Here is a 13778-nt window from a genome sequence, read left to right as displayed (position 1 = left end):
AACAGAACCAGGCAGTATCTCTGCCGGCCAAGGGAGGTCCTTTCATGTGGTTGTGTGATATCCTCTGAGTCTGAGAGTGAGAGATGATTATCTGATGGGAGGACCAGACCAGAACAGAGGAAAAGGAAGCTGGAGCCGGATTTGTGAGGCAGTGCCGGAGGGTTTGCTTTGACTCGCTTCCAACATCACAGCTTTTATATTAATCCATATTTAATTAGAATGGTCTCTCCGTCCTCCTTGTTTACCTGGCTCTCTTGTTCTCTGGGAGGCGGGGGGAGGGAAGGACAGCCAATGGGCGCTAGTGAGGTTGACATGGGATTACTATTAATAAGCACGGGGAGGGGGGGGGGGGGTGTAATGGCTCCAGGGAATTTGAGGTTTTTCATTTCATTAGTGAGATATTGTAATTCAAATGGGATTCATCAGCAGCTCCGAAACAATATCAGCCATGACCAAAGCAGTGAGCTGAAACTTCAATCAGTTTGCAGAAGAGAGAGAAGGAGAGAGAGAGAGATAGAGACCATGGAGGTGAGATTGACATATTCATTCATGGATGGATGAACTAGCAGATCAGGTTCACTGAGATTTAAAGTGATTAGCATTCATCAGGTGTCTTGAGTCATGAAGTGAAGATGATATTAACAGAACTTCTATGCTCCGTTAGTCCCAAATAAACGTTCTGTGTCCTGTCATTGAAGAATGTCTCAAGATGAATGCCTTTTCATCAGGGCCATTATTAGAATCTGGAGGCAGTGTTCAACGACTCTGTCATGAGGAAACAGCGGCTCAGAGAACCATTAAACTGTAAAAAGAGATTTTTTTTTTTTTTTCTAACTAGCATTTCTGAAATGAAATTTCAATCAGAGTGTTGCCTTCGGGAAGGGTGGCGGGTGAAGGACGGTTCATGTTACAGCCGCCGTAATTAGATTGCTGATTAGTGATTGGTTCTGCATTCAACTCTTAGGAATGGTGTTTAGGTGCCGTGCCGTGTGGAGGCGGGAGAGGGGGAGAATGGCGCCAGACCCGGTGTTGACTTAATGTCACCCATCCATTTAGTTTTCTCTCTGGTTGGCCTGGCAGGGACTGGGAATCGGAGGGCCCATTCATCACAGTGTCTCCCAGGGTCTGGGCACCTGCCTACATGCATTCCCTCATACACTCACAGACACACACAAACCCAAACACACACACACACACACACACACACACACACACACACACACACACACACACACACACTAGAGTACATAAACATGCGTGCATAGACACACACTATGGTGTACACACACACATATATGCACTCACTTAACACTTTATTAGAAACACTATACTAATACTGGGTAGGGCCTCCCTTTATTACAACACTATACTAATACTGGGTAGGGCCTCCCTTTATTACAACACTATACTAATACTGGGTAATACTCCCTTTATTAGAACACTATACTAATACTGGGTAATACTCCCTTTATTAGAACACTATACTAATACTGGGTAATACTCCCTTTATTACAACACTATACTAATACTGGGTAGGGCCTCCCTTTATTACAACACTATACTAATACTGGGTAATACTCCCTTTATTAGAACACTATACTAATACTGGGTAGGGCCTCCCTTTATTACAACACTATACTAATACTGGGTAGGGCCTCCCTTTGCTGTCAAAACAGCCTCAATTCTTCGTGGTATTGATTCCACAAGATGTTGGAAACATTCTTTTGAGATTCTGGTCCATGATGACATGATTGCATCACGCAATTCCTGCAGATTTTTCAGGTGCACTTTCAAGCTGTGAATCTCCCGTTCTACCACATCCCAAAGGTGTTCTATCGGATTCAGATCCGGTGACTGGGAAGGCCACTGAAGAACACTGAACTCATTGTCATGTTCATGAAACCAGTTTGAGATGACTTTTGCTTTGTGACATGGTGCATTATCATGCTGGAAGTAGCCATTAGAAGATGGGTCAATTGTGGCCATGAAGGGATCAATACTCAAATAGGCTGTGGCATTCAAGCGATGATTGATTGGTATTAACGGGCCCAAAGTGTGCCAAGAAAACATTCCCCACACCGTTACACCACCTCCACCATGAGAAGGTGTACAGGTGTTCCACCACCTCCACCATGAGAAGGTGTACAGGTGTTCCTGATAAAGTCCTTGGTGAGTGTACACATGCACACTAGAGTATACAGACAGACACATACACAAAGACACGACTCACACAATCATACAGGTTTACACACACACCACACACACACACACACACACACACACAGAAGCAGACTCTCTCGCTCCCAAGGCACTCATGCATGCACACCCACTCAGACCTCTCCAAGCACTGTGATGGATTGACAGACACAAGCCAGTCATTGGTATTCTACCAGCAATCTGCTGGAATGAGTGACGGCCCGATGAATGTTTGCAGGTCCAGATTCCTCATACATTTTAAAACATGTCTCCTCTGTCTCTCTCTCTCTCTCTCTCTCTCTCTCTCTCTCCCCCTCTCTCTCTCTCTCTCTCTCTCTCCCTCCCAACAGAGGGGTATCCCCATCGGACAGTTCTGCAAGGACTTCAACGAGAAAACCAAGGAGCTCAAGGAGGGCATCCCTCTCCCCATCAAGATTAATGTGAAGGTGTGTTCACACACCTCATTACGGGCCCGTGCCCCATCCTTGCCCTCTACTACAGTGTGTCCTCTCCCGAGATCTTGCCTGATTTCTGTAGCTGCATAACATTACCAAAGCACTTCCATTATTCATACTGTAACACTGAACTAAGACTTCCATTTGCATTCATTAATCTAGCAGTATCCATGGGGATTTAAAAGTCAAGAAGCATTTATTGCATATAATGGGTCAGAATCTCTGTTAAGAGGTGGTTTTCATTTTCATATATGAATCTTTGATAACCCTCATATTGCATTATCCTTCTCCCTGTTTCTAGCCGTCTTAATTCTCTTTCACACCATACATGCTTTGATCTGAGTACATTTCTGGAATAGCTGATGAGGTTGTTGAGACAAACTGGGGATGTAATCCAATAAGCATTTAACATGGACTGTAATGACTGTGGACCATGGCCAACCCTGTCGCTGCCTCAATGTTGCTCCACCTGCTGGTCACTGTTGATATCTCCCCTTCACACAAACATTTATTTTTCCTTTAGTAAAATATCCCTCGTCGTTTCAATTTCCAGATGTAGGCTATACCAGTGGAGGCTGGTGGAGGTAGAAATCAGAGGACGGGCTCATTGTAATGCATGGAACGGAATGAGGAACCGGGCTGTCAAACACATTCCTCATTCCATTCCATGCATCACAATGAGCCTGTCCTCTGATTCCAGCCTTCACTGATGTTTGCCGTACAGCACAGGCACCGTGTTCCTGGATGTCACACATGCATGTTTGCGTAACTCTACCCTCCTGTGTGTAACTCTACCCTCCTGTGTGTAACTCTACCCTCCTGTGTGTAACTCTACCCTCCTGTGTGTAGCACCACATTGGTAGTGGATGAGGTGAGCTTCTCCCATACAATGTAAAGCGCATTGACCACATGTTGGTTGGTGAAAAGGTGCGTTTTATAAATACAAGCAATTAGTTGTGGTGTACGATCACCCACTACCGGCACATGAGCTGGTGTGTGGGTCAGCGCAGCGGCAGGACTGCTTCTCTCTGCCTTGCCTTGCAACCAGATGCAACCTGGCCTTCATTCCTTGTTCCCTCTTTTGTTGAATTGTTTCCTTTCCTTGTCGTTCTCCTCGTCTCTAAAAGAGACTCTGCTGCACCTCTCTCTCCTTCTGTTAAACAGAGAGAAAGGTAGTAAGTCTTCCGATATGTACATGATGATCACCATTCCGAAATAGAGCGCAATTCAGTGACGCTGCTAATGACTAAATCAATGCAAGTGCATTGGGCTGTTCCAGCAGATGACTAATGACTATTTCATAGATGGTGAAAAATGATCTTGTTTCTCGGGGAAGGCACCTAATGACAGATAATAACTTAATGCACAGCAGAGATTGTAAGAAGCGGCATCCCACTTCTAACAGTATCAATTAAGGTTGTATCTGCCTTGATGGATTGATTTGTAAACTAAAATCTCTCTCCCTCTTTTTCTTTTTTTTATTCTTCCCGCCCAGCCTGACAGGACGTACGACCTGAAGATCGGCAAGCCCACGGTGTCTTACTTCCTGAAGCAGGCGGCAGGCATTCAGAAGGGGGCCAGTAGGACGGGTAAGGGGGAGCGGGGGCCTTGTTTCACGCTGGCTGGGCCACAGTCACCCGGCCGCCTGAGCCCAGACCCGTAACGAACAGACGTCCCCCCCCCCCCACACCCCCCCACCCCCCCCCCCCCCCCCCGGCCTGAGATTGGATTTGTTTGATTGATGATATATTCATGATGGACGGGGAGCTGTGAGGCAGGCAATTACAGGCCGAGGGAAGGTAGCAGTGAGGGTGGTACGCTGAGAAAAGAGAATTATGGATTTCCCCCTTTTGCTCTGGCTAATCCCTCCATCCCTCTCTCCCTGGGTTCTCCCCCTTCTCCCCCACCGCTCACTCGCTCAACTTTTCTCGTTCTTTTCATCATTAAAACGTGGTTTTTTTCCCTCCCTCTCTCTCTCTCTCTCTCTCTGTGTGTGTAGGCCATGAAACGGCGGGCATGGTGTCGGTCAGGGCGGTGTATGAGATCGCTCAGGTCAAAGCCTTGGACGAGGCGTTCACGATGCAGAACGCCTCCTTAGAGACGGTCGTCAAGAGCATCATCGGCTCGGCCCGCTCGCTAGGCATCAAGGTCGTGAACGAGTAAGACCCGCCCCCTCCATTCTGTGTGCGCTCATTAGTTAGTACGATTACGCTGCTATCCGCTGTGACGCGAGCTATCCTTGGTAACGATACGTGTCATAGTCCTACAACACTCTTATGGTTACAACTACTTGCATCATTTTAGCCATTTTGGGAACACGTTACAATGTTATCTTTCTCATCCTCTTTTGTTTTTTTTCCTCTTTTCTTTCTCACTCCTACCCTCCCCCCCCCCTCTCTCCCCCCCTCCCCCCCCTCTCTCCCCCACCGCTCTCTCTCTCTCCCCCCCCCTCCCCCTCTCTCCCCCACCGCTCTCTCTCTCTCTCTCCCCCCCCCTCCCCCTCTCTCCCCCACCGCTCTCTCTCTCTCCCCCCCCCTCCCCCTCTCTCCCCCACCGCTCTCTCTCTCTCTCTCTCCCCCCTCCCCCCCCTCTCTCCCCCACCGCTCTCTCTCTCTCCCCTCCCTCCCCCTCTCTCCCCTCCTTCCCCCTCTCTCCCCCACCGCTCTCTCTCTCTTTCATTCCTTCTTTAGTTTATCAGCAGAGGAGTACAGGGACTTCCTGGAGCAGAGGGAGGAGACGCTGAGAGCGCAGGCAGCAGCTGCTGCTGAGGCTGCGATTGTGAAGAAGAAATGAGGACCCCCCACCTTTACCGCCCACCCCTCATATGTATTTATACACACACACACATACACACCTACTGTCATTCTGCTCTGTGTATTTCTCTGAAAAACAACCTGTTGATTGCTCATGTAAGATTTCAAGCGTAGTTCCTGTGTATTATGCTAACTTCCCCCCCCCCATGATTCATGTTTTGTCTCTAGTGTTGGTGATGGCTTTATTAAAACAAGTTATGCATTTGTTATCGTGCAGAATTGATTTAAGGTCTTTTTATACTTCACTCTCAATATTGGCAGCAAACTACTGAAACTACTGAAACTACTGGCAGCAATCCAGGCCTCCTTTATTAAAGGAATGTTTGATACAATGTGCCGCATCTTTTCTCTGTTGTCATTTGTCAAAGATGGTGTGTGGGCCAACTGGTATTGATCTGCTGTGCTTTTAAAAGTGCAGCTGTATTTGTCCTCCTACTGCTCTGTACTGTTAGCGTGGTTGATGTTGCTGTCAAACTAGATATAACCTTGAACATCTAAAAGCTCTGGAAACTACTCGGGCAAACATTGTTTTGGGTTGTTAAAGCCGAATAAATATTCCTCTACACAGGAGTTACTATCCCTAATTGTATAGTTTTAGGTGCTGTATATGTGTTATTTACTACACATATGCATGATCAAGCAAAGTTAACAAGTCGATTTGTGTGCTCATCACCTCACTAATAGCAGCAGTTTGGTCGAGGCCAGTTCTGGAAAATGCACTACAACCCTTATCCACCAGGTGGCAGCAGTGGGCTAAACTGTGCTCCTCCACTGCTCCTCTCTCCTCCAGGAAGCCCACTGACTGCAGTGACTGGCTGCTGGAACAAAATGTTGGTTTGCAGAGTAGCAGCATGCTGTGAAGGCTTTGTCTCCTCGTGTTCATCATTCGATGGAAGTGTTTAAGGCCTCATCCTTGTACGTACCCTGGCCTACCGATGGCCTACCTACCCTGGCCTACCGATCTGCTATGGGGGTGTGAGCGTTATACAGACCTGCTGTATAGGAGTGTTTTACACGTCAAAAGGGAATGAAAGGTGGCAAAGAATCATCCATCCAGTAAGACAGCATAAGATGCCCAACAGCCGTCCCTGATGTCAGAGCTTTCTATGGGTCCGTGATGGATGGAAGATGATCTTTCCTGCCATCATGAGGTTCTGAAGCATCCTTTTCTTCCTCCCTACTGTATCTCATTCCCTCTCGTTTTAGCTCCCCCCCTCCCCCCCCTTTTCCCTTGCTCTCTTTGTCTCCTCTCCCTCGTTCTCCCAGTCCCCCTCCCTCCCTCCCTCCCTCCCTCCCCCGTCTGAATGAGAGGTTGAGAATAGAGGGGGCTGCTTGAATCAGAGCTCAGAAGCAGGATGCCCATATATGGAGTCTGACACCATCACAGGGCGCTGTCAGAGTAGCAGGTACATTGAGTGAGTGTGGGCTGCTGTGATTTGTAAAGGGGTGTTGGGGGGGGGGGGGGGGGGGGGGGCTGTGCGTCTGCTATTGTGTGTGTGTACGTGCGTACGTCGGCGCAAGCGCGCCTGCTTAAGTGGGAGGCCTCAGTGTCGAGTGTGTGTGCGTCAGTCTGAGTCAGATAGTGTGTCATACTGTCTCGTCATGTGTGTGCGTCAGTGCTGTTGCTGAGCGGACCTCGCTCCAGGGGAAGAAACGGAGGAGGGAGGGAGGAAGGGAGGGGGGAGGGAGGAAGGGAGGGGGGGAGGGAGGCAGTGATGATAATGAGAGGGTGGTAGTAGTGGGGGATGGACAGTGACGACACACAGAGATCCAGCCACTTTAAGTGCACTTTAATATAAATGCATTTGTTTGACAACCAAATACACTTATTAGCAACACAAGAGAACACTGATCCACAATGTGACTCTTTAGTCATATATCATGTGACTCTTTAGTCATGTATCATGTGACTCTTTAGTCATGTATCATGTGACTCTTTAGTCATATATCATGTGACTCTTTAGTCATGTATCATGTGACTCTTTAGTCATGTATCATGTGACTCTTTAGTCATATATCATGTGACTCTTTAGTCATATATCATGTGACTCTTTAGTCATGTATCATGTGACTCTTTAGTCATGTATCATGTGACTCTTTAGTCATGTATCATGTGACTCTTTAGTCATGTATCATGTGACTCTTTAGTCATGTATCATGTGACTCTTTAGTCATATATCATGTGACTCTTTAGTCATGTATCATGTGACTCTTTAGTCATGTATCATGTGACTCTTTAGTCATATATCATGTATACCTCCCTTCTTATACAATAAAAATGTCTCTGATATGTACAGACTGATTTTCATACAAATGTACAAATGTGTACAGCCTTCCGCAAAAGAGCATATGCATATATCCACAGACATAATGCATTATGCATTAAACATCACATTTTTTTCAATATTACACATTACAATATAATACTTTTACACATGTTGACTTAGCATTAAATAGCTAGAACGTAGGAATCAATCCTTTACTTGACCGTAGACAACTCTACGTTAGCGTGGCGACACCATGGGAATAGTACCATTCTCAACCCGTGTCGCTTAGTAACTGAATAGAAATAGCACCCCATCCCTATTTTCAGGTCATTTTTTAAAACAAAACTTCCATTTTTAACCCCTCTCAAAAAAGAAGAATCACTCATTCACATCGTCGTTTGTGTCTCACTACTCCAGAAGAGCTACGATGAGACGGTCCATTTAGAACGGACATGGATAAAGAGAGTTCAGAGTTCAGAGTTCAGCAGGTCTTGGCCGTGCCAGGCACACAGGAGCCGCTATAAGCTGCCAGCATTGCAAATATTGATGCCGCGAGAAAATCCAGCAGAATGGCCCTCAGGCCAAGCCCATTAGAACAGACCATAAGAGCCTCACATTCAGAGTCTAATGTACAACATGGTCGCTCTGAAGCAATGATCAGAACACAACATACACTTGTTGAGTAACTTCCAGACGAAAGGCAGGGAGACCTTCAGCGTTCTTGTGCTCGTTCCAAAGACCTTTTCACATGTTTTTTTGTTTGTTCGTTTGCACATCACGTTGATACACAAGTTTGAAATGGAGAGATAAAACATTAAGTCAAATGTTGAAAATCTGCAGCCGCGAACTCAAAGCTCAAAGTGTCTGAAGATTTAGGTTGATTGCTAACTGTGTTTGTGCGCGTTGCCATGGCCCCTACGGCTATGACAGAGATGAGGACTATCAATTCAGAGCATAACTATGAGACGCTCTGGAGACTGAATAGAGGAGTTGTGAGGGGAAAATCTGGTCCCCTTTTGTGAGCCACTGTCAGAGGTTGTACTAAGTCAGTGGAGATTTTGTAAACATACTTTTAACACATTTGAGGTTTGGGTTTGCGTTGCTGCGTTACATAAGCATAAGTGCTCTAAGTCATTTCCCTATTGAAATATCAAGGAATGTATTCTTATCTTTTTGTTCACAACAGGTTTTTCACTACGAGTGAATACAGATGCGCGTCTGGAAGTTAAACGGCGCTTACGAGGTCAGAGAGTATGTTACCATCTCTGATCAAATCTGAAGCTCCTGTTACAGAAAAGCTGTGTGAAGTTCCAAATGGACCCAAAACCCAGTCAGTTATGGGTCCATTTGGTCGGTATATTGCACCATCATGTAAATGTTGCCCAGTTTTTAAATATAAATACATGGATTAATTAATGAACAAAAATATGTCAAATAAGTCAATCTTTGTTCTAAGTAGACATGAAGGAATTAAAGTCCTTTAGTTGTATATACATTATGTATATATTTATACACTTAGATATTTTTTACTTTGCAGTAAAAGTAGCTCCACAAAATATGACAATATGCCATACTTAATGAAGTAAGTCACAGACTTATTTTAGAACGGAGGAACACTTCCACTCCCATCTGAAAGACAAAAAATAAAGCGAGAAAGAGACATTAGAATTGTATGTTCAGGGTAGGCCAACACATCATCCATCAATACATTTCATTAACAGCGAAACAGCGTCATTGTGAATGATTCTCACCTTTGTGGAAGCACTGTGGCGGCGGGTGACACTGGAGTTGATACAACTCAGGTTGTTGCCCCAAGCCGGGGGCGATCGAGGCACCTGCCCCAAACATGGGTTCCAGGGCGGCCAGTTCCTCCAGGAGGGACTGGGCGCAAGGCACGGCAGGCGAGGAGACGGGTGAGGAGGAGGGGGAGGCAGTCAGGATGAGGGGAGGGGACGCTGGGATGGAGGAGCAGGAGGACAGAGGTGATGACGCCACCTCGATCTCCATCAGCTCCTCCCCCAGCTCCTCCCCCTGTGCCATCGCCCCTACCTCAGCGGCCAACGTCGCCCCGCGTCCGGCCGTGGAGTTACAGCGCGCCGATTGGACGCTACAGAAGTGGCCGACTCCCTCAAAGTGAGAGGGTGGGTGCCAGCACACAGGAGTGGGGGGGGAGGGCGGGGGGCCGGAGGGAGAAGGGGAGGAGAGGGTGGGGGAGAGGGGAGGGGAGGAGGAGAAGTCCTGGAGGAGGGATTCTAAGACGCTCTCTTCAAACAGAGATTCATCATCATCTGGGAATATGGGGAAGTCCAGGCCTCTCCATGCCTTGATGGGATAAAACTCCCCCAGCATGTGGACAGAATCGACACCAACGGTGTCCAGAGATGGAGACAGGGAGGGGGAGGGAGGGGAGGAGGAGGGGGACATGGAGGGAGACATGGAGGGAGGGGAGAGTTTGGATAAGAGAGGATCCAGGTAGAATCCCTCTGCTAGGGAACTGATGTGCTGAGCTAAGAGGGAGATCTCTGCCCTCTCTTTCTCCCTCTCTCTCTCCAGGGAGAAGAAGGAGTGGCAGGGCTGTTTACCAGGGGAGGCCTCAGGGGTGAGGAGGCCCTCGAGGTGGTACTGGAGGGGCCCTAGGGGGACGTCTACGTACAGGGGTCCCCGGACCTCAGGAAGGGTCATCACTGTGCAGTCGCCATCCCCAGGGCTGTCTGGGGTGGGGGGAAGTTTCTCATAGAGGGAGCCACTGCAGGGCTCCACGGCGAAGAGCAGGTCAGTGGATGGGGCAGGCAGGGTGAGGGGCAGCAGAGTGGACAGGGAGGTGGGGGGAGCAGGGCTGGAGGCAGTGGTTGGAGGGGCAGAGGGGGATAGAGAGGGGGCGGCGGAGGTGGTGGCGGTAGCTGTGGTGGTGGTAGGAGGGGGCGTTGTGGTGCCCGTGGGATCAAAGCTGAAGAGGGGCTCGTTAAACAGGAAGCTACCCCCGCCGAGCTGGGGGGTGTAGGGGGGCGTGCACACAAACTCTTTGGTCTGTTGGGGCTGGGAGGTGGGCACTGGAGGGAGGGGCAGGGTGAGGGTGGGCAGCGGGGGTTCGAGCTGGAACGAGGGGGGCAGAAGAATGTTCTGGGTCAGGAAGTCCAAGTCTGCTACCGTGGCAACAGTAACCGGGGTCGGGGAGGCAGCAGCAGAGGGGCTTTGGGCGGGGCCAGAGGACTGCTGCTGCTGGAAGAAGCTCTCCTCCTCCATAGAGGAAATACTGGAGCGAGGTTCACCCTCCAGCTGCATGGGCTCAGAAGTGGCGCCCCCTGGCTCGTCGGAGGAGCTGCACACGGCTGTGCTGAAGTCGAAGGACTGAGCAGAGAGGCCACTGCTGCCCGGGGTGAAGACTTGGTCTGGGCTGGACAGGCTCAGGCTGTCCTGGTGAGACGTACTGGCACTCAGCACCAGGGTGAGCTGGCTCTCTGAGCTCAGCTGCTGCCTCACTGACCAGGCCTCTGTCTCACTGGGAGAGAGAGAGAGAGAGAGAGAGAGAGAGAGAGAGAGAGAGAGAGAAAAGGAAAAGGAAAAGGTTAGTGTGATCCCCCCATTTTAAAACTATCTCTCCTCCTGTGTATCTCTGCTGACATGTTATGTGGCAAAGTATGTTAAAGTACCTGATGATGTAGTTGTTACTGCTGATGGGGGTCTCCCCTGCCTCCAGCTGGAGCACCATGTAGAGCCAGACCCAGGAGTGGTCCTCCGCCTCCACACGCACCACCATCTCTGCCCTCCCTTCCCCGCCCTCTCTCACTGTAGGAAAACACAGAGGAAGAGTCAGCATCAGGCATGGTTCCATACATGATGTCATCACAGCATGTCTCACTGCGTGGTTGTTTATTGCTCTGTGTGGTGTTGTAAGTGGGTACAGTGTAACTGTGTAGGCACCTTTAATGGAGGTGTGTGTGTGTGTGTGTGTGTGTGTGTGTGTGTGTGTGTGTGTGTGTGTGTGTGTGTGTGTGTGTGTGTGTGTGTGTACTACAGGGGTACTTACATAGGCTGCAGTGCTGAGCAGAGGCGTGCGACAGGTCCTGTGGGTGGAGGAGGCTGTACCAGGAGCGCGAGCGCAGGGCCGTCAAATCAAAGCCCAGGTACGAACTCACACTGCAGGGAAGGAGAGGAGGAGATGATGAGTACACAGGCCACTCACCTCCCTCAGAGAGGTCCACGGGAGCTTTACTCAGCCTAGAGCAACAGGTGGGTAGCTGTGATCATTTGGGGGACCTCACCTGTCTTGTGCGTTCTGCAGCCTCATGTCCCGGCTGTGCTGGGACTGGAAGGAGGCCAGGAAGAAGTTGTTCTCGGCTGCTGGGGGCGTCAGAGTGGGTTCCCTGTCCCCCACGGGGCCAGGGCCGGCCGGGTGGGAGTCCAGAGGGGAGCAGAAGCACACCCACACAGGGTTGGTGGTCCAGTAGGAGCAAGGGGTGGCAGGATCGCAGGGGGGAGACAGGCAGCGGGCACGGATCAGGACCAGCTTGTTCCCAGCACTCTGCCTGCGCACTGACTTGGAAGTGTTGAAACGACAGCGGAATAGACGATCTGAGAGAGAGAGGAGAAAGAATATTTCTTAAAGTTATTAATCGAAAAAATGGTTTGACTCACGATGCACAATGGTAAGCCTCTTATTTACCCTTGTATGTGAAAATAATGAAGGAGTGTCATACCTGCAACAGGTAACGTTGGAGGCGCCAGGTTGGTCCTCATGATGAAGTGGTCCGTGGGATCGATAATATCATACACACTGTCTCCCTGGGCAACCAGATCCACCTGCGAGAAGAAAAAAAAAATTAGCCTATTTTGAAAAATCCCTGAAAATTACCTTTAATTTGATATCAAGACATGCAAATTCGTGATTGATCGTTGATATGATGGCTATTGTTGCGCTCGTTGACTCACCATGGAGTGTCCGAGGTGCTCGGAGACGGTGTCTGACAGGTGCAGCAGCTTCCCCTCCCCGGTCAGCAGCAGCAGGAACCCCGGCATCGCCTGCACCAACTCCGACAGCTCGTGACACGAGAGGAACCTCGCACTTTCCTCGAGACTGCCTGGAGTTCCCGATTCTAACAGAAAATCGGGACGAAAAAATGATTAGATTCAGTTTGCTTGTAGGTGTTAACAGATAGTCGTAGCCTCGTACCACGCCACAAACACAACCCCCCCGCTCCCCTCTGTAGCTGTCGACGCGGTTTCGGCACCTTGGACAGCGGTGGATCGTTTCAGCACTGGATAGCAATACACGGCTTAGAACGGCATTTTCACGGCTGAGCCTCAAATAAAACACGAGAATACTGCAATACCGTGTATGTAGGCTATTCGTAAACAGGTATATTTACATATATACATCAAGTTCATCAACTGTTGCCTACGACCAGGCAAAGCACCTGTTGATTCAACGCCAACAGAGTAGAATGCAACTAGCTTAGGCGGATTCGGCTACAGCTTCACTGTTTCATTAACAAGCATTTTCTCTGTAATGTAAACCGAGCCTGGGCTTACCTTGAGTGAAGAAGACAGATTTCCTGGTGTACATGCAGGCAAGAGACATGATGTGCAGGTATGAGAGTCGCGCCTTGTCCGCCTCCGAGATAGGCAGCAAATCCTTCAGGTTCCGAATCTCCGCGTTGATTTGGTCCCTCCGAGCCTTCGATGCTCCCTTGGTTGAACGATACATTGCAGCCTGTTTTTGTGAATGAGCAAATTCCTTGAAACTCAGCGGAGTAGGGTTGACCGTGGCGTTGTGCTTCAGATGAGGTCTGGGTCTCGGTCCCTCAAGACGAGATGTCAAAGACTAGTGTTGATAACGTTGTCGTGATATACTATTGGACTTTCATCTCAGCTCATTCCAGAGTAAGGCTTCAAACCTTCTCCTATCCGCTCTTTTTTCCTCTTAGGTTTCGCCACAGCGTCCAGCTCTGTTGCTGGCCGGCACAGGATGTCTCTCCCCCGGTTCGGAGTGTGAGTGATTCGGCGGCTGTGGTAGCCGTCTCTCGCCCAGATGTCCGTAGCCCGTAAAT

The 13778-nt window shown here is 49.1% G+C and overlaps 2 protein-coding genes across 2 annotated transcripts in view; one reads left to right on the top strand and one right to left on the bottom strand.

Moving 5' to 3' along the window:
• Positions 1-5796, top strand: part of mrpl11 (mitochondrial ribosomal protein L11) — a 27274-nt gene extending 21478 nt beyond the window's left edge. The window contains exons 3-6 of the mRNA XM_083685591.1: positions 2547-2642; positions 4147-4240; positions 4651-4810; positions 5342-5796. Coding sequence (XP_083541717.1) covers positions 2547-2642; positions 4147-4240; positions 4651-4810; positions 5342-5444 — 453 coding nt within the window. The 3' untranslated portion in view covers positions 5445-5796. The remainder of the gene's footprint in view (positions 1-2546; positions 2643-4146; positions 4241-4650; positions 4811-5341) is intronic.
• A 3535-nt stretch (positions 5797-9331) lies between these two features.
• Positions 9332-13435, bottom strand: npas4a (neuronal PAS domain protein 4a; the record flags this gene model as incomplete). Its single annotated transcript, XM_083685925.1, has 8 exons — positions 9332-9360; positions 9483-11230; positions 11382-11517; positions 11759-11868; positions 11994-12303; positions 12429-12531; positions 12661-12824; positions 13261-13435. The coding sequence occupies 8 exons, from the start codon at positions 13433-13435 to the stop codon at positions 9332-9334; spliced, it is 2775 nt and encodes a 924-aa protein (XP_083542051.1).
• Positions 13436-13778: the final 343 nt, after the last annotated feature.

This window comes from Argentina silus, assembly GCF_951799395.1.
Source record: "Argentina silus genome assembly, chromosome: 15".
Lineage (NCBI taxonomy): Eukaryota > Metazoa > Chordata > Actinopteri > Argentiniformes > Argentinidae > Argentina > Argentina silus.
This window is presented reverse-complemented; position numbering and strand designations above follow the sequence as displayed.